At 45.7% G+C, this 21,328-nt stretch overlaps 1 protein-coding gene across 1 annotated transcript in view; it reads right to left on the reverse strand.

The window, feature by feature from the left end:
• The window catches only part of PPP4R4 (protein phosphatase 4 regulatory subunit 4), a 215,337-nt gene that overhangs the window by 18,292 nt on the left and 175,717 nt on the right, over positions 1-21,328 (reverse strand). Inside the window, exons 10-16 of the mRNA XM_068254652.1 lie at positions 20,510-20,673; positions 17,774-17,893; positions 14,271-14,348; positions 13,285-13,368; positions 8,487-8,669; positions 5,197-5,302; positions 2,520-2,667 (exon numbers count right to left, since the gene is read on the reverse strand). Coding sequence (XP_068110753.1) covers positions 2,520-2,667; positions 5,197-5,302; positions 8,487-8,669; positions 13,285-13,368; positions 14,271-14,348; positions 17,774-17,893; positions 20,510-20,673 — 883 coding nt within the window. The remainder of the gene's footprint in view (positions 1-2,519; positions 2,668-5,196; positions 5,303-8,486; positions 8,670-13,284; positions 13,369-14,270; positions 14,349-17,773; positions 17,894-20,509; positions 20,674-21,328) is intronic.

Below are 21,328 nucleotides of genomic sequence, written 5' to 3' on the forward strand. Positions count from 1 at the left end.
AGGCAACCTCAAAATTCCTCTCTGCTCTAAAAGATGAAGAACAGCATAATAAACTTTAAACAAGAAACAATTCTTTGGTACAGCTGATACACATCCTAAAAATAAATACATTTGCACAGTTTCTACTTCCTGATTCATGGAAGCAGACACCTGATCTCCCCGCTACATACTGTATCCTCACTAATTTCCAGATACAAACCCAATCGCAATCTCAGATCGGCACACGATCTTCTGTTGTCCTTCTCTAGAATTACCTCCTCACATTCACGCTTACAAGATTTTCCACGCGCTTCACCCCTCCTCTGGAATGCCCTCCCACAACACATCCGTCACTCGCCAACCTTTGTTACTTTTAAACGCTCTCTAAAACTCATTTGTTCCGACAAGCATATGTGCTACCTTAGGCCATTTCTATTGCACTCCTACTAGGTATCCTAAAACACACTGCCTCTATATGTTTGTTGTACACTACCCCTCTTCTTGCCCCCCCCCCCCCCCATTCCCTTTAAGCTGGCAAGGGCAGGGCTCTCTCCTCATTTTGTGTCTTGGAAATCATTATACATTTTATTTATCATGTTACTTTTATCACTGTCATTACCCCTTCTGTATTTTGTATTCTGTACTTTGTATCATTTTTGCCATTTATTATGTATCTTGTATATTGGTGTACACCATTGTCTGTATTATGTACCCCATGTTTGTTTCTTACTTTGTACAGCGCCACGGAATATGTTGGCGCTTTATAAATCAATAATAATAATAATTGTTTACAGCCTCTGATTTCAAATGGGCTTATCTGCCATAGGCAGTCAGGTGACACAGGGGAGAGATATCAAATTACAACTTGTGATTAGACACAAATTAGGGGGAATTAAACAGGCTAAACTCTCTAAATACATACAGGGTGCATTTCTCTACGTTTTCCTTCTGTCCTGTGCAAGAGTTCAGGTCCACTTTAAAGGAAACCTGCATGGGGATAACTAAAAAACATGGGACCTCCCAGCAAAATGTAAATGATGCCCCTTAATGTTCATACACTCCCCCTCGCCTTCCACTGGTGACCCTCATAGCCTGGGTAGGGGGGGGAGGGGCTACATCTCATAAGGGTCATATAACAAGTGAGGGCATCATAATCTTCACACCCGTAACAAGCGTAGCCACAAAAACACCTGATCTGAAGGATTAATGCCTTTATTGGAGGGAGTAAGGCATAAGTGGGGGCCCCCTTACAGCTCTGGCCCCCCTGCAGTTGCAGAGACTGCTCCCCTGTAGTTACGCCCCGGGAACCTGGAAGGAATATAAAGGGCTGACATATTTACGTCCTGTTATACAATGCACATTGCCTGGCTGTCCTGCTGATCCTCTGCCTCTAATACTTTTAGCCATAGCCCCTGAACAAGCATGCAGGTCACATGTTTCTGAATAGAGAAGCTGCATGCTTGTTGCAGGTGTGTGATTCCTACACAAGAGATCAGCAGGACTGCCAGGCAACTGGCATTGTTTAAAAGGAAATAAATATGGAAGCCTCCATATCCCTCTCACCTCGGGTTCCCTTTAAGTTCCCCTACAGAAGGTTCTTATTGTCTTTAAAGAGACTCCGTAACAAAAATTGCATCCTGTTTTTTATCATCCTACAAGTTCCAAAAGCTATTCTAATGTGTTCTGGCTTACTGCAGCACTTTATACTATGACAGTCTCTGTAATAAATCAATGTATCTTTCCCCTGTCAGACTTGTCGGCCTGTGTCTGGAAGGCTGCCAAGTTCTTCAGTGTTGTGGTTCTGCTATGAACTCACCCTTTCTGGCCCCTCTATGCACACTGCCTGTGTGTTATTTAGATTAGAGCAGCTTCTCTCTTCTCTCTTATCTTTTACTAACTGGATAAATCGTCCTCTGAGCTGGCAGAGCTTTCACATACTGAAGAATTACAGACAAGGGCAAAGCTATTTTCAGGAAGAAACGAGCAGCCTGAAACTTCAGTGCATGAGAGATGCAGGGGGAAAGAAACACACAAATGATCTCTTGAGATTCAAAAGGAAGGCTGTATACAGCCTGCTTGTGTATGGATGTATTTTCTATGTGTGGACATACTGTACATCAACCTACTTCCTGTTTTGGTGGCCATTTTGTTTGTTTATAAACAAACTTTTTAAAACTGTTTTTAACCACTTTTAATGCGGCGGGGAGCGGCGAAATTGTGACAGAGGGTAATAGGAGATGTCCCCTAACGCACTGGTATGTTTACTTTTGTGCGATTTTAACATTACAGATTCTCTTTAAAAAGTTTCCATATGGATGATAAAAATGTCTATGACAATAAATGGTGTGAAAAGCGGAGGGAAGTTGACAGCTGATCCTTCGGGAAAAGGATTGTTGTCACAAACAAAAAGATTGTCACACACACATACAATACTCGACTTTCCTTCTGACGCTACAAGTGTACTAACAATGCTACAATCGTCTGATTTACAAACACTGACAGGTCCCCTTTATTGTAAGAAGCGGAATAGGATGTCAGACCTGACGTTGGCCACGGGGTCACTGGTCAGCTCCAGCACCGACAGGTAGAAGTATTTACAGAAGAAAGATTTGGAGAAAAACTCCATGATGTATTCACAGGTGTCCAGAAACCTCTGCCGGTTCCAGTAGCTCTTTCCCTGTCCCAGCTCTGCAAGGAGAAAGCAAGACAATGCAGGGTAAGTAAAAGCTCTGAGCGTTATCAATCTCCATCACATGACCCACCATATAAAGAGAGTCCATGTGTGTATCTGGAATAGAAATCCGCTGACAACGAATATCATTCAAGATCAGAAACTGATATACTACTGTATTTATATAGCAGTGACAACTTCTGCTGCACTTTACAGAGCAATAGTCATGTCACTTACTGACTTCAGAGGAGCTCCTATCCTACCATAGTCATGGTGTAATGTCCTACCATATTATTATGTAATTATATAGCACTGACATCTTCTGCAGCACTTTACAGAGTACATAGTCATGTCACCGACTGTCCTCAGAGGAGCTCACAATCTAATCCTACCATAGTCATAGTCTAATGTCCTACCATATTATTATTATGTATTTATATAGTACTGACATCTTCTGCAGCACTTTACAGAGTACATAGTCATGTCACTGACTGTCCTCAGAGGAGCTCACAATCTAATCCTACCATAGTCATAGTCTAATGTCCTACCATATTATTATGTAATTATATAGCACTGACATCTTCTGCAGCACTTTACAGAGTACATAGTCATGTCACCGACTGTCCTCAGAGGAGCTCACAATCTAATCCTACCATAGTCATAGCCTAATGTCCTACCATATTATTATGTAATTATATAGCACTGACATCTTCTGCAGCACTTTACAGAGTACATAGTCATGTCACCGACTGTCCTCAGAGGAGCTCACAATCTAATCCTACCATAGTCCTAGTCTAATGTCCTACCATATTATTATTATGTATTTATATAGCACTGACATCTTCTGCAGCACTTTACAGAGTACATAGTCATGTCACTGGCTGTCCTCAGAGGAGCTCACACTCTAATCCTACCATAGTCATAGTCTAATGTCCTACCATATTATTATTATGTATTTATATAGCACTGACATCTTCTGCACCACTTTACAGAGTACATAGTCATGTCACTGACTGTCCTCAGAGGAGCTCACAATCTAATCCTACCATAGTCATAGTCTAATGTCCTACCATATTATTATGTATTTATATAGCACTGACATCTTCTGCAGCACTTTACAGAGTACATAGTCATGTTACTGACTGTCCTCGGAGGAGCTCACACTCTAATCCTACCATAGTCATAGTCTAATGTCCTACCATATTATTACTATGTATTTATATAGCACTGACATCTTCTGCACCACTTTACAGAGTACATAGTCATGTCACTGACTGTCCTCAGAGGAGCTCACAATCTAATCCTACCATAGTCATAGTCTAATGTCCTACCATATTATTATTATGTATTTCTATAGCACTGACATCTTCTGCAGCACATTACAGAGTACATAGTCCTGTCCCTGACTGTCCTCAGAGGAGCTCACAATCTAATCCTACCATAGTGATAATATAATGTCCTACCATATTATTATTATGTATTTATATAGCACTGACATCTTCTGCAGCACTTTACAGAGTGCATAGTCATGTCACTGACTGTCCTCAGAGGAGCTCACAGTCTAATCCCTACCATAGTCATAGTCTAATATCCTACCATATTATTATTATTTATTTATTTAGCACTAACATCTTCTGCAGCACTTTACAGAGTACATAGTCATGTCACAATCTAATTCCTAATAGTCTGATCCGATTGCTTATAATTTACCCCTGCTTGGTGGGCCCGAATGGTCGCTTCGATTGTAATGATCAGATCAGATGGTTGATCCATCATTGAATTAAAGAGAAATATAAAAACAAAATTGTATAGTGTTGTGGCCACTTTAAGCACCTGTTTATTGGGGAGGATGAGTGAAATTACATCTCATCTCTGCTGAGATTGGGACACTGTGGCAAGGTAGTAAATGATTACATCAGTTATATGGACACACAGCTTAGGTAATGCAGTTGGTTAGTAGTGGAATGAAACAAGGATTCTGATTGGCTGCTGTGGGGAACTCAATTTCTCCTTTAGGGTTCCATTGTACCAGCCTTGACGACTCCAGCCCTAAGGGCCCTTTCAAACTGGTGCAGTGTGGCATTCTACCGCAGTCTAACGCTAAGGCAATAAAAGTCTATGGGGCATATCACACTGCACGTGACGCATACCTACATTACCATGCGACTCCTGCGGCAACGTGGGGCGGACCGGAAGTAATGTAAGTCGCAACACGAGTAACATGCGACGCGTGTTTTTAAAATGACCACCGCAAGTTTTACGTGTTATGCACGCGGTAATCCCCAAAGGACTGGTTTTAGCGGTGCGATGCGGTCACCACTACTGCCAATACGCAGTGTGAAACCGGCCTGAGAGTGTGATGTACTAAAGGTACCCAAAAGCCAGAGAACATCGAAAAATACAACCGGATCTGGAATAAATCGCCCCATCTGCAGTCACACCCTAGCGGTAACTGTTGGTGTTTTATAGGTTGGTTTGGTTGAAGGTTTTTTAGGCCCATCTGGCTAAGTGAAGGATGGAGACATTGGCAAAGCTGAAGTACTTACGTTCCACCAGTTTCTGGATGATTTCGTGTCTCTGCTCCTGCTTGCGGTTATAGCGCAGGAATATGCACAGTGTCCGGCTGGCGGCCTTCTGTACCGGTAACACATTCTACAAACAGAAGATCACATTTGTCAGTACGCCCTGCAGGAGCTGGGGAGGCCAGCGTTACACGACGACATTTGTACATGCATTAGCTGTCATTGGACTAATTCTGTCACCAATGTCACATGTGCCCAACCCTACCTCTCACAAAGCTGCTCCCATTGGCCAAAGGTCACTAGATCAGTGCCCACTAATCCTGCCAAGATATCACATGTGCCCTCCCCTTTCTCTCTCACAAAGCTGCTCCCATTGGCCAACGGTCACTAGATCAGTGCCCACTAATCCTGTCACCATATCACATGTGCCCGCCCCTTTCTCTTTCAAAAAGCTGCTCCCATGGGCCAACAGTCACTAGATCAGTGCCCACTAATCTTGTCACCATGTCACATGTGCCCACCCCCTCCTCTCTTAGAAAGCTGCTTTCATTGGCCAATGGTCAATTGGCCAACAGTCACTAGATTAGTGCCCACTAATCCTGTCACCATATCACATGTGCCCGCCCCTTCCTCTCTCACAAAGCTGCTCCCATTGGCCAACAGTCATTAGATCAGTGCTCACCAATTCTGTCAGCAATATCACATGACTGGAGGTGGTGACAGCTGACCAATTGGAGCAGCATAATGAGGAAGGAAGGGGCGGGCACAGTTTATAACTGAGGCTTTAAGTGAACCAGAGGAAAACCTCAAGTCAAAAAACCCATACTTACTCATGAAGAGGGAAGCCTCTGGATCCTGTAGAGGCATCTCGTGCCCTTCTCTCCCCTGCTGCCACTTGCTGGGACCTTCCAGGTGATCCAGGCCTTGCTCCTCTTCATGCAGGAGAGAGGCCATATTGTACCTGTGCAAGCACGGACACGCCCACTCAGCATCATGGAGATACTCATACAGCAGCGGCTCCAGCTTACCGTGCAGACACGCCCATTCTCCTGCAGGCGCAGTAAGGCACCCCTTGTGCATCAAGAGTAGCGCAGCCTGGATTTTCAATCCCACAAGCTCTGGTTGGATTTCTTTGAAGGTTCCGCGAGCAATGGAGGTCCAGAGGACGGTGTGGGAAACCCCTACAGGATCCAGAAACTTCCTTTTCCTTAGGTAAGTATGTGTCCCTTGACCCGTGGTTCGCCTTGGGTACACTTAACCACTTGAGGCCCACTTGCCTACACTCCTTTAGTGACCAGGCCATTTTTTACAATTCAAGCCACTGCAGCTTTGAGGGCTCGCTGCAGGGACCTACAACTCAGCACACAAATGGGTCTCCCTCCCTTTTCTTGCCACCAACAGAGCTTTTTGCTGGTGGCATCTGATTGCTGCTTTTTTTCTAATTAATTTATATATGTTTTATTTCAAAATAAAATTGGCTTCCCCCTGAGATCCAATCAGCGTGATCCCTCTCATAGGAATCAGCCTACCAGAGGGATAACTTTGTGAGCCTCTACGGGGGACAGCTCAGTGACAGAGCTGTCCCCCGTAGAGTAGAAGAGCCAGGCAGAGGTGCACAGAGGTGCATGGCTCTTCTACTGACCACATATGCTATTGCTCCGTTGTTATTGCCTGATGAAGCGGGATCAAACCTGCGAAACGCGTTGCATATTTGGAGTTCATAAATAAAATATATTGACTGTCTTTACTACAGTCATTGTGTGTCTACTTGGAGGAGGTAAGTCCACCACTACCTCCTCTATTTACCAAGAATTTGGTTTTTAAGCTCATTTAGCTTCCTTTTATCCTTTTGGCACCTCTGTTCTCCTGCATAATATTGAGTCCACCCTGGGTGGAGGGTTGAACCCCCTTTTTCTCATCTACAGAGAGCGACTTCTTATTCCTGAGTGGGGTCAGGAAAATCTCCCCACCTGCCTTTACAGTGGTTGCCTAATGGACTGGTAACCCTGGTTTGTGAGTATTAATATTTACTCTATCTAGTAACCATTTACCAATACATGTTACACTATTGGGGCTCTTGGTGTTCCTTGTTTTTAGTTTTTTCATGTAGGACAAGAATATTTAAACACTCTGCTTATTGAGCTCTTTTGCAAGGGGCCCGGCCGACTCCGTTTTGCTAGGGGGCCCTCTGGGTTTTCCACTGGTTCAACTTCAACCTTGGAAACACAGCAACTGATTGATCATTTGTACAGAGAAGGTAGGAAAGGTGCAATCATGTGATAGCACAATTCTCCGGCTCCGCCCCTTGTGCGTGAGAATGTGCCAGGCTCGCTGTAACCCACCGCACCAGGTATCGGGGACAGTGCCAGGCTCGCTGTAACCCACCGCACCAGGTATCGGGGGCAGTGCCAGGCTCACTGTAACCCACCGCTCCAGATATCGGGGACAGTGCCAGGCTCACTGTAACCCACCGCTCCAGGTATCAGGGAAAGTGCCAGACTCGCTGTAAACCCACCGCACCAGGTATCGGGGACAGTGCCAGGCTCGCTGTAACCCACCGCACCAGGTATCGGGGACAGTGCCAGGCTCGCTGTAACCCACCGCACCAGGTATCGGGGACAGTGCCAGGCTCGCTGTAACCCACCGCTCCAGATATCGGGGACAGTGCCAGGCTCGCTGTAACCCACTGCACCAGGTATCGGGGACAGTGCCAGGCTTTCTGTAACCCACCACACCAGATATCGGGGACAGTGCCAGGCTCGCTGTAACCCACCGCTCCAGATATCGGGGGCAGTGCCAGGCTCACTGTAATCCACCGCTCCAGATATCGGGGACAGTGCCAGGCTTTCTGTAACCCACCGCACCAGGTATCGGGGACAGTGCCAGGCTTTCTGTAACCCACCGCTCCAGGTATCGGGGACAATGCCAGGCTTTCTGTAACCCACCGCACCAGGTATCGGGGACAGTGCCAGGCTTTCTGTAACCCACCACTCCAGGTATCAGGGAAAGTGCCAGGCTTTCTGTAACCCACCGCACCAGGTATTGGGGACAGTGCCAGGCTTTCTGTAACCCACCGCTCCAGGTATCGGGGACAATGCCAGGCTTTCTGTAACCCACCGCACCAGGTATCGGGGACAGTGCCAGGCTTTCTGTAACCCACCGCTCCAGGTATCAGGGAAAGTGCCAGGCTTTCTGTAACCCACCGCACCAGGTATCGGGGACAGTGCCAGGCTTTCTGTAACCCACCGCTCCAGGTATCGGGGAAAGTGCCACGCTCACGGTAACTCACCGCTCCAGGTATGGGGGGTTCTTACATTTGTTAGGATGATGGAGAACATTCTGTGCAGGAAGCGGTAGTAGATCTGGTCGCTGGAGATGATGTGCGGTAAGCAGGAGAACTTCTGCAGCAGCTTCTCATGGCTGCGCCACTTCAGGGAGTTGGCGAATCGCTGCTCTGCTGAGGTCAGTGCCGGGACCAGGTCGGGAACAATCATAAGCTGCAATGCAAACGGCAAACGTCTGTCAGCGAACCTGAGCTGAAAGTCAACTTATGAGATCATGAGCTGTATGTGTAGTGATACTGTAATGGTAAATGGAACATTAGTAACGTACAACTCATCAATATCAGTCTCATATTTTCATTTTTAGTTTAAAATTAGAATTTTTAAGACTGAATTCTAAACAGCAGCCATGACAGTCTGATATAAAATCTGCTTCATTCATCTGCAAAACAAACAGAAATCATGACCCTTTGAACAAGGATGGCGACCCGCTGGTGAAGGGAGGGGGGGGGGGGGGGAGGGGGCGCGTCAACGTCATCTGGGGCATACTGCGCCTGTGCATAACTACTCCGCAGGCACAGTATGCGTCAGATGACGTGGACGCCTGGTAGAGCCGACCCCGCTGGCGGGTTGCAATCATTATGGGTGGCCATCGGGGACAGCGACGACCACCGGAGCTGCGGCAAGGGACTGAGATGGCTGCAAGGGGCTGGAAGGTGAGTAAAAAATACATTACCTTTTTGGCCTCGGAAGTGAAGTGAACCAGAGACGAAACACCCTCATGTATTTTACCATATACAGTATATCAGTGGGAACATTAGAGAAAACACCTACCCTGCTCTCTGTTTCATTCTTCACTGCTCAGTCTGCTTGTTATCAACCCTGATAAAATCCCAGACTGAGCATTCAGCCTGGCTTTGCTCAGGAATCATTATAGCTGAGTCATAGCAGAGCCAGAAGTGGGCAGGCTTGGGCTTGAAAAGACATCAGAGAAGACAGACTCAGCTATAATATTTCCTGAGCAAAGCCAGATTGAATGCTCAGTCTGGGATTTTATCGGGGCTGATAACAAGCAGGCTGATCAGTGAAGGATAAAACAGAGAGCAGGGTAGGTGTTTTCTCCCACTGATATATATGGTAAAATACACGAGGGTGCTTCGTCTCTGGTTCACTTTAAAGTCATTGGGGACTGTACAAAAAAAAATAAAAATCAGCCAGATACCCATACTTACCTAAGGAGAGAGAAGGCTCTGGGTCATAGAGCATTCACTCTCCTCTCCCAGTTCCCTTATTGCAGCGGCAGCTCTCCCATTTCAATTTCCTGCTGCGGGGGACTTCGGAAATCTTTGGGAGCCAAGAGCTCCTGAACACAGGCGGCTTTGTACTGCGCCTGCGTGAGCGCGAGAGAGAGCGTGCTCGTGCAGTATGGAGCCAACCAGCTTTTGGAGCACTAAGGCTTCCGAAGACTCCGTGGGCAGCAGATAGAGCAGTATTTGACCAAATAGGTTAAAAACTGCTACGGAGGAACCAGCGCTGGAACCGGCACTGGGAGGGCTCTATAGGACCCAGAGCCTTCCCCTCTCCTTTGGTAAGTATCTGGCAGTTTTTGTTTTTTTTAGTTCCCAATTACTTTAAACGAGAGTAAGAAAATGGGCGTCTAGGCAAATTCTATTCAGGATTACTCCTACAGTTATGATTACTTGTCTCCTACATTTATTTTTGACTTATTAAGAAGAATCTTTCCATTTCTGCTTTCAGCCAGCCAAGAATTTCAAACACTAAATGTAATCACAAGCCACACTTCTCTGCAAGCCAGGAATCTGTACTCTCTCCAGAGCACAAACTGCCCAGAAATTCCAGTCTTGTTGGAAGATTAAGTAGCTGCACAGAGCAGGAGCTCTTAGTACTGATTTTCAACACATGCACTAATCCAGTGATAAGCAGCAGTGACTCTTCAATCTTTTCTGCCTGGAGAAACTAATCCCAGCCCAGCGTCCTTGCAGTCTAGGACATGCCCCTTCCCACTGCAGAAGGTTGATGGGCACAGTGTCCTGTCTGCATTGCTAAGAAATAGGGAAGACAGAAAAGAGTCGGTAGTCATGTGACTGCAATATGTTCTACAAAACAGGAGTACGTAGCCTAACTTTTTGTTTTTGCGGGTGGGAGGTACTATGAGGGTAAAGTGGGTTGTAACATCTAAAAAAAATTGTGCCCCAAAATATATATATATATATATATATATATATATATATATATATATATATACACCCTCTTTTTTTTCTAAAAGATGTCTCTACATGTCCCCTTTTCTTTTTTTCTGGACAGGGTGCCACCGCTTAGCTGCAGGAACTGTGCAGTTTCAGCAGGATTGTGGGAACTTTCTTTTTTAGCTACAGTAACAAGCTTATCTCAGCATGCAACTGACAGAAATCTTCCTATTTGGGATAAGATAATGACACTATAACCAAAAGGTAATTGAATCCCCCTCCCTTTGAAGAGTTTTGCTGTAACCCTGTTGTCTAGGTGATGTTTACTGTGGGAGGGACACTAAGCTGTGGCAGTAGGCGGAGAAGATTAACACTGAGCTGGGTCAGCATCACAAAGAAAAACAGTAAAGATGGAAATCAGCAGAAATATTATTTTCTTTTGATCATATCACATTTCTCCTAAATCTAACAGTGAACACTAAAACATCAGGATAAGGTAAGCTATGTAAGTACATGCTTATTACATGATTTTTGTTCAGTTAATGAGTTTAATCCTTTCTACTATTCATCTGATTTCCTAATAAACATCACCCATTACCAGGCTCTTCCTGTGAGCTGTATACCGGAGGGAGCGGTCAGAACTGCTTTGAACATTTTATTTCTATAAGCGTTAATAAAAAAAGCTTTTTTTTTTCAAAAATGATTTATTATTTTCTAAAACACAAAACTTGTCATTATAATTTGAATGTATAAAATAAAGGGTACCCCCGGAATCCTTCAGACGTATTGCCTGGGGTACGAACACTGCAATGAGTGGTTGTTGTAATACTACGTTTTCTCCTGCAGGTGGCTCTAACACACCAATTTTAATCACCCATTCACAAAGATTGTTCCTTCATAAAGTCCAAGCTGCTGCTGCTGCCTTCATCTGGTCTGATACAATATTTTGGTTCTTGGACGCTGTAATTCGCTGCAGATTTCACAATGAGGCTGAATATCGGCAGTGCTGAACTGGTGGTACTTGAAGAGGTAGTTGTACACTAAGCATTGAGGGAGGGACTGGTTGTGGTGGGGTAACTGGTGGTGGGCTCAAGATTTAGGAAGGAGTAACGCTTCTCTACACTGATTCAAATATAAACCAAGATCACTTACCTCGGGCTTCTTCCAGCCCCCTGCAGCCGACCTGTTCCCACACAGCCACTCACCGATGTTCTGGTCCCACACCGCAGCTTGCTTTCACTTTGCTCAGTCCGAGTGTACTGCGCCTGCGCAGCCCTGGTCGCGCACATCCTTGTTCCGTAGCTGGATGCATACTGCGCAGGCCCAATAGAGATTTTCTCTGGCTACAGGAACACATACTAGGATACGCGTGGCCAGGGTGCAATGGAGGTCGACTTAGCAGTAGGCTTCCGGTACGAGAAAAAAAAAAGTGAGCCGTGGCGGGGGAACGGAGGATTGGTCCAGGGCGGAGCGGGCACAGGGCGGCTGCAGGGGGCTAGCAGAAGCTCCACGTAAGTAAAACTCGTATTTTTTTTATTTCAGTTCCGCTTTAAAGCGAACCTGTAGTGAAAAGAAAACTTGTGAGAAAATGAATTGTATGCGTAGTACAGCTAAGAAACAGGAACATTAATAGGAAAGAAAAGAGTCTCCTATTGTTTCCAGTACAGGAAGAGTTAAAAAACATTAGTTGTTTTCTATGTAAAAGAGCTTCTCTGAGCTATTCAGGTAGAATACAGTCCTGTTTTCTGAAGCACTTAAAGGGAACCAGAGACGAAGCACCCTCATGTATTTTACCATATATATCAATAGGAACATGACAGTAAACGCCTACTCTGCTCTTTGTTGCATCCTTCACTGCTCAATTTTCTTATTATCAGCTCTGATAAAATCCCTGACTGAGCATTCAGTCTAGCTTTTACCGGAATGATTATAGCTGAGTAAGTCTTCTGCGATGTATTTTCAAGCCCAAGCCCGCCCCCTCCTGGCTCTGCTTTCCTGCTAGGAGGATACATAGCAGGAAAGCAAAGCCACAAGGGGGCAGACTTGGGCTTGAAAAGACTCCATAGAAGACTGACTGAATGCTCAGTCGGGGCTTCTTATCAGGGCTGATAACAGGCAGACTGAGCAGTGAAGAATGAAACAGAGTAGGTGTTTACTGTCATGTTCCCATTGATCTATATGGTAAAATACATGAGGGTGCTTCGTCTTTGGTTCTCTTTAAACAGCAACAGACAGACTGAGAGTAGGTTTTACTGCAGGAAAGTGATTATTTCTGTTTTGTTTTAAAGCTTAAAAGACAGAGTGTGATTTCTAAACTGCAACTGTGACAGTATGATGCAATGTTATTAAAAAAAAAAAAAAAAAGATAATTTTTTCTTTGCATGCTAATGTTCTAACAATTATCCGTATTGCATGTACAATTCATTATATCATACGGTTTTTTTCGCTACAGGTTTGCTTTAAAATGTCATTTTTTGTCTCAAATAAAATATCCATTCATATGGCATCATGTACAGTGTTCCTTTGTTGATGCTAGCAGCAGTGATGAGCGAGATTGCCTGGTTGCCGAAGGTTCTTTATGTGAGTGCTTGCTGCAATACCTCCGGCCACTAGAGGTCACTGACCTTGTTATCTAGCCCTGAGTTATCGCCTCCGCTTGTCATGAGCTCCAGAGTTTCTGGTAGATGATCTATTAACCCGTCCAGAATCTGCAAAGAGAAGCCACAATAAATAGATGCCGCTGGAACACTTCCAAGAGTTATTTCACAGCCCACCACTAGAGGTCAGCCATCAAAAATAAACACTTTTCACAGAGGAAGTCGGTGATAAACATTCCTCCACTGGAACCCATCTACACATAAAGAGGCCCTGTAGTAACATATTACAGAGTGCAGTCATTTATTCAGGATAACCACTTTTACTGTAATCTTCCTGGTTTCAGCATCAGAAACATATCCTGTATCTATATATCGCTGTATATTGGTATGTAGCCCCACCCTCCCAGTGATGTCACAACCTAGGCTATTTAGCGATGCATAATTCTAAACCTCCCACAGAGAGTATTCTGGGACACCGGGTATTACTTGTACTGGCTTGGAACACTGAGTGTAAAAACATTCCGCAGAGCTGCACCTGCCAGCAGTAAAAATGTCGCACATGTGATAAATTTCAAAAGTGAGTGCCCTGTCACCCAGGACAGAGTTTTGCAGGGCTTTTCCATTGAAATTAAGGTTGCTGTAAAATCGCGGCAAAACCACTTCGATAGCGATTTTTCCATGACACTTGAACTTCAGAGCTAGGACTGTGCTTGCTGTACATGGAAATTAGGGTCCTGATTATTCAGTATAGCTCAATGATGTATTAGCACTGGGCTGGCCCTTCTGTGTATTTATCATTTTACCGTTTACATGGGACACAGCCTCAGCTCTGGACTGCCAATTTTAGTGCACATTTTGGGGCACAAGAATAAAGTTTAGCTCTTTGTTTTTTCAAATATACTATAATTTCCCTATGGTGCAGGGAAGAGAAATCATGAAAACCTTGGAATCTAAGTGGACGTGAAGCCATATCAGATTAGCGGATCTCTGGCGCCCCCTGCTGACAAGCTTACCTCTAGTGCATCATCCTGTAGTAAGGCGACTAATTCTTTGTGTATTAAATACACATTGGATCCTAGGAGCTTACAGACCTGTTAAGCAAGGAAGAAAAAACTCGATATAATACAAACATAACTACAGAAACACAGTAATTTGACGTACAAAAATTGCATAAGAAAAACTTCAGTCCACTGGGGCCTAAAGGAAACCTGGAGAGAGAGGAATACAGTGGCTGCCATATTGACTCTCTTAACCTCCTTGGCGGTAACCCCGTGTGTGACACGGGGTAAGCCGCCGGAGGGTGCCGCTCAGGCCCTGCTGGGCCGATTTTCATAATTTTTTTTTTGCTGGACGCAGCTAGCACTTTGCTAGCTGCGCCAGCACTCTGATCGCCGCCGGCCCCTGCCCGATCGCCGCTATCTGCTGCGGCGCGGGTCCCCCCCCCCCCGACCCCAGCGCTGCCTGGCCAATCAGTGCCAGGCAGCGCCGAGGGGTGGCCCGGGACTCCCAATGACGTCCCGACGTCAGTGACGTCGGTGACGTCATCCCGCCCCGTCGCCATGGCGACGGGGGAAGCCCTCCAGGAAATCCCGTTCTATGAATGGGATTTCCTGATCGGAGATCGCCGAAGGCGATCGAAGCGGGCGGGGGGATGCCGCTCAGCAGCGGCTATCATGTAGCGAGCCCTCGGCTCGCTACATGATTAAAAAATTTTTTTTAAAAAAAAACTGCTGCGCTCCCTCCTGGCGGTATTTTTCATACCGCCAAGGAGGTTAAAGGACACCCGAGGCGAACATAAGCTAATGAAATAAACAATTGTATCTATCCTACTTCTCCTAAAAATGACGTTTTAAGATATTCCATAGTATTATTTTATGTTTAAATCTACTTTTTAGGTTGTAACTGTTTTATTGTTTTTGCTCAATGACACATTCATTGAGTATGCCAGAGCTAAAATCTATGAAAATCTATGAACAATTGACAGTTTTTATCTTTTTCTTGTTCTCAGAAGCCATTTTCTGCTAGGAAAGTGTTTTATATTTGTATTTTTTTATCAGTGAGGGTCACACTGTAGTCACTTCCTGTCTGAGTCAGGACTGAGTCAGCCACTTACATACCTGATGCTTAACTCTTTCAGACAGAGAAAGAAAAAAAAGGAACACAGCATAGTTATTTGTGTGCTAGGCACTGTACATGCACATGTCTATCTCATCATGTCACGTGCCACCTGGGGTATCCTTTAAAGCACACCTGACCTGAGGCAAAGGTATCTGAGCTAAGCACAGAGGTGCGCTCATGCTGGATCCACATAACTCTGTGCGTTGTTTGTTCTTCTCCAGTCTTTTTCATCCAATTTACCAAGTCTACCTCATTCAGTAATGCAGAAAACAGCCGACTTTACCAAGCACTTAGGAAAATGTCAATTTATAAAAGCTGTTACCGCATGAAAAGCTGAAAACTACCGAGCAGTGAGGTAAATTACCGACCTTTGCGGTAAATACCTTAGTAAAGGTCAGCAAATGTTAATTCATCAAGGTTACAGTATGCGGTAAAGCCCAGAAACATATGCAGTGATTACCAGGAGCTCAGATGTCCTGGAAACTGTGCGGGAGCCCAGGACTGACAGAAGCAGAGAGCCAATAGCAACATCATCTGTCTCCTGCCAGTCCTGCTGATATGATCCGAAGCCTTCTTAGGAGGAACAAGCCTCTCTATCCCCTAACCCCCTCAGGCAGCAGAGGAAAGAACCGGAACAAAAGTGGCTTCCCCTGCAGCCCTTCAGATGTTTAAACCTTTAGGTTACTGTTTGAGATTCGAAGCAGCTAGTGGGGAAATCACCTAAGCATGGCATGTTTAATGTTTCTTGTAAGTTCATCTAAACTGTGGCAATAAAATTAAATGTTAAAGAGAACCTGAACTGAAAATAAAAAGTCAAAACAACAATACACAGGTCATACTTACCTCTGGTGTAGTCTACTCCTCAATCTCTTTCTCCTCTCCTGCATCCTATTTGTCCAGTGTGATAAATGGAATTCTCCGTCCTCAATTTAAATAATGGCCATTACCCTATAACAGCTTCCTGGTCAGCATACTGTTAAACTGTTATATCACCCACTTCAGCTATAGGGAAACATGGACATTACCTTGCACATTCAGTTGTAACTGACAGCTGCTGATATATAACTGACAGCAACTGGTATATTTCAGTTCTGACAAAATATTGTCAGAACTGGAAGCGATCACTGTAAGAAGAAAATGGTGAGCTTATGAGAGGAACTGATGGTGAGGCAAGTACAGGTAGTCCCCGGGTTACAAACGCCCGACTTACAAATGACCCGCCAATACGAACGCCCACCGCGATGACGTCACGCAGCCCGGGGACTACCTCTTGTACCAACTTTCCTAATGCAGAGTATGTGCAGCAGAAGGCGCAACAAGTCTCACCTGCTTCCCGGGCAGCTCCGGGCCAATCAGCGGCATCCCCTCACCCCTCAATGTTCCTCCCGGCGGCTTCACTCGCGTCGCGTAATGACGCAATTAGGAGACCCCGCGGCTCCTTCTGATTACGTCATTACGCATCGCTAGTGAAGCTGCCGGGGGGAACATTGAGGGGTGAGAGGACGCCGCTGATTGGCCTGGAGCTGCCCGGGAAGCAGGTGAGACTTGTTGCGCCTTCCGCTGCGCATACTCTGCATTAGGGGGCACAGAGACATAGAGGGGGGCAAGAGAGACACAGAGGGGGACACTGGAAGCACAGGGGACAGAGATAGCACAGCGTCCTGACTTAAGGACAGATTCAGGTTAAAAACGAGCCTACAGTCCCTATCTAGTTCGTTAACCGGGGACTACCTGTATGTAATATTCATTTGAAGCTACGTCATGTGTTTATTTTAAATAATTTTACTCACTTCAGGTTCCCTTTAAGAAAGACTAATGGACAGATTCCGAGGGAGCAGAGGCAGTATAACAAACATGTACATCTAAAGTAATGTCAGGGATGCCTTTACTTTTGTAATGCCGTCACTGCATTGAACTGCGTGTAACAAAAGAGAGACAACTCCCCACTCTTCTGCTGTTACCGAACAGGTTGTTGTGAATTGAAGCCCATTTTTTCGGTAAATTACTGAGCTTCCGTCGCACCAGCAAAAATCTTTATGAATTAGTAAACAAAAGTCTAAAATATTGACCTGTTTTTTTTTTCATCACACAGCCCTTTATGACGTATAAAGGTAAACTGAGTGAATATATTGAATGGATACTATAGGCGGTCCCTTATATTAGATAGAAATAGTAAGATTGGACACAAAATATTGGCTCATTAGTGGGCACCTTTGGACTATTTTTGCAAATTTGCTAAATGTTTAAGTTTGCCCATTCACATAGGACATTACTGGTTGCTAGAGGCAGTAGCAGCAGTTTTCTGATTGGCTGCTCTGGACGAGCAGCACGGGTCTCGACAGGCGCTGGCATCACAGGTGCATGTTGGGCACGGCAGGTAGGAACATTTTATACTCACTTCACAGAAGCCAAGAGCGATGGTGTGTCTGACGGACATATCGGGGTCGTGACACAGACAGAAGAAGGTTGCATACAGCTCTATGTGGAAGCTTTTTGTGCCTACAAATACGACCATGGCCTGCAAAACAACGACGGAAAGTTTCATGAAATAATTTGTTAAGAGCAGATTTGCACCTATCTGGATCTGGACTTTATCGTGTCTAAATCGCCACTCCAAAACTATTACTGAACTGTAGTCTTACCAGCCTGGGGTAGGTGTTTGTCCAATAATTTAGCTGCACTGTCTTTCCTAACTTCAGCTCCATGGTGGTGGTAAAATTGGCTAATCATTAACCAATCAAAATTGGATGTATGTAGGTACCCTAAAGCTCCATATCCACAATTTTTCCTGCAACAAGCAATTGTTTCCTCGATTTTGCACCGTGGGTACGTTTGCACAATTCTCTTCATGTTAGGCTCATCTCCGTATCTAGGAATGTCTAAGGGGTAATTTAGTGAGAAAGACAGGCCTGCCAGGAAGAGGTAATGGGTTTATTGCCTCCTCTACAGGGAAAGAAAAAAATAAGTCTTTGGTGGCCAGGGCATGGAAGGCAGAACACGTTCTTTGCAAAACTCAAACTTAAAGGATACCCGAAGTGACATGATGAGATAGACATGTGTATGTACAGTGCCAAGCACACAAATAACTACTATGCTATGTTCCTTTTTTCTTTCTCTGCCTGAAAGAGATAAATATCAGGTATGTAAGTGGCTGACTCAGTCCTGACTCACACAGGAAGTGACTACAGTGTGACCCTCACTGATAAGAAATTTCCCTTTTTATCTCTTTCCTGCTCTCAGAAGCCATTTTCTGCTAGGAAAGTGTTTTATAGTTGGAATTTCTTATCAGTGAGGGTCACACTGTAGTCACTTCCTGTCTGAGTCAGGACTGAGTCAGCCACTTACATACCTGATATTTAACTCTTTCAGGCAGAGAAAGAAAAAAAGGAACACAGCATAGTTATTTCTGTGCTTGGCACTGTACATACACATGTCCATCTCATCATGTCACATGTCACTTCGGGTATCCTTTAAGGGGAACTCTAGAGCAAGTCTCTGAGTGCTTACTTTCTGCCGATTGGCGATTCCGTCACACCTGGCTTCTCTGTCTTTTTTTCTTTTCCGGTTCCAGGATTTCACCCTTTGAATGCCATTCACCAGATACAACCATCACTACCAGTTACAGAGAAGATGATCTACAGGGCAGAGGATCTACAGAACAGGCCACCACCGAGCACTGAAGGAACATTTGTGCACTATTTGACTGGGACACAGGAGAAGATCTGGCCTACAATCCATAGACCGCATCACAAAATGGCAAATCTGATGAAGACTTTTTAAAGTTGGATGATTTATTGCAGGGGTCTCAAACTCGCGGCCCGCGGGCCATTTGCGGCCCTCGATACAATATTTTGTGGCCCTCGCCGGCAAAAGCTTCCTTATAGTTCGCTTCAGTGCTCCCAAGTAATCCGCCGCATCCCCGCCGCTAAACGAGGGCTGCAGAGCCCCCAAATCGCCCGGGGGGGCAATCCGCCGGCATTTCCTGGAAGGGGCAGAGCTTTCAGCTTCAGCTCTGCCCCTCCTGACGTCAATCGCGGCGCATCACCGCCTCTCTCTGTGAAGGAAGAGTGAGAGGGGCGGGCAGAGGCAGCGATGCGCCGCAATTTTGAAATTCCTTATGCGGCCCAGCCTCATCCTGACTTTGCCTCCTGCGGCCCCCAGGTAAATTGAGTTTGAGACCCCTGATTTATTGGGTTAGTAATTCATGTGACACATCTGTCCCTCCTATAAATTATACTGCATACACCCAGCAGGTCATGAAGTGTGGACTGGTTTTAGTCGAGGAGCAGAGATGCGGACATCAAACCAACAAACGTTGATTCCAATGATACCTTTAACCTTCCTGGCGGTAACCCCGAACGTAGTTCGGGGTAAGCCGCGCAGAAGGTTTTCTCCGGCCCTGCTCGGCCGATTTTCTTAATTTTTTTTTTGCTGGATGCAGCTAGCACTTTGCTAGCTGCGCCAGCACACTGATCGCTGCTGCCCCGCGCCCGATCGCCGCTATCCGTTGCGGTGCGCGGGCCCCCACCCCCCAGACCCCATGCGCTGCCTGGCCAATCAGTGCCAGGCAGCGCCGAGGGGTGGATCAGGACTCCCAATGACGTCGGTGACGTCATCCCGCCCCTTTGCCATGGCGACGGGGGAAGCCCTCCAGGAAATCCCGTTCTTTGAACGGGATTTCCTGATCGGAGATCGCCGAAGGCGATCGAAGCGGGCGGGGGGATGCCGCTGAGCAGCGGCTATCATGTAGCGAGCCCTGGGCTCGCTACCTGATTTAAAAAAAAAAACTGCCGCGCTGCCTCCTGGCGGACTTTTTGATACCGCCAGGAGGGTTAATGACTAACTGTACATGGTTTATTGGAATTTTTTGAAATGTTAAGTTTCTCAGTTCTCTATAATGCCTGAAGAAGAAACTTAACATTTCGAAAGTTTGCAATAAACCACACTCAGCAGCTCGTAATACAATTAACTGTCCTATAGGTAGTGTAGCCCATGCTTTTCAAGTTCATTAGATGTCTACTAAGCATTACCTGCATCTACAGAGGTGGGAAAACCACAGCACATACAGTTTTTGGACAACAAAAGCTTGATCATCTCAGCATTTATCTGTTATGGGGAAAGTGGTGGGACTCACCGGAAAGTTGTATGCACAGTTTTTCCTGACGACAGAGTACTTCTTCTCCAGTTCCATGTTCTGGATCTGGTTGTCGTTGTGGCCGTTCTCCTGGTGGAGACCCAACCGGCACAGCTTCTTATAAATGTCCAGGAACCAAAGCTGCTGCTCTTGATTGAAGAGACCTTGTGGAACAATCCAAGGAGGGTCACATGAGAAGTCACGTGACAAGGATGGGTGCATCATGGACATATTGATGGTAACAAGGAAGGATGGATGTATAGATGGGCAGCCACAAAAAGGGAGAGAGTAGAGCAGGGGTGTCAAACTCAAATACAAAGTGGGCTGAAAACTGGGACCTAGACGAGGGCCAACCTCAATGTCTACTGGCCACCTTCCTCCCTTATAAAGTTCCCTGGTATCTAATGGCTCCCCTCCAACTCTATACAGTTCCCCGGTGTCTAGTGGCCCCCTCCAACCCCTATACAGTTCCCTGGTGTCTAGTAGTGTTGTCCGGATCATGAACGATTCGGATCTTAGATCCGAATCTCTTTTGTGAGTCGAATCATCCGGATCATCAAAATGAACGATCCGGTTCACAAAGGGGGTAGAGCCAGGAGCGGCATGCCCCCCTCTCAGCGGGCAGGGGGGTCCTGGAAGCAGAGCAGAGATGGATCGCTCAGTTGGAGGGGAGGCAGCCTTGCAGGGGGACAGGTAGATGAGAGAGAGGGGACATGGGTGCCACTGCCAGATATGTGTAGAGCACACATACTGGCTGCAATGTGCTGCTCATTATAGGCTGTCTGTTCCGTGGTTGTGCATAGTGAACAAATTGGAAAC

Source organism: Hyperolius riggenbachi, chromosome 9, assembly GCF_040937935.1.
Source record: "Hyperolius riggenbachi isolate aHypRig1 chromosome 9, aHypRig1.pri, whole genome shotgun sequence".
NCBI classification, from domain to species: Eukaryota; Metazoa; Chordata; class Amphibia; order Anura; family Hyperoliidae; genus Hyperolius; species Hyperolius riggenbachi.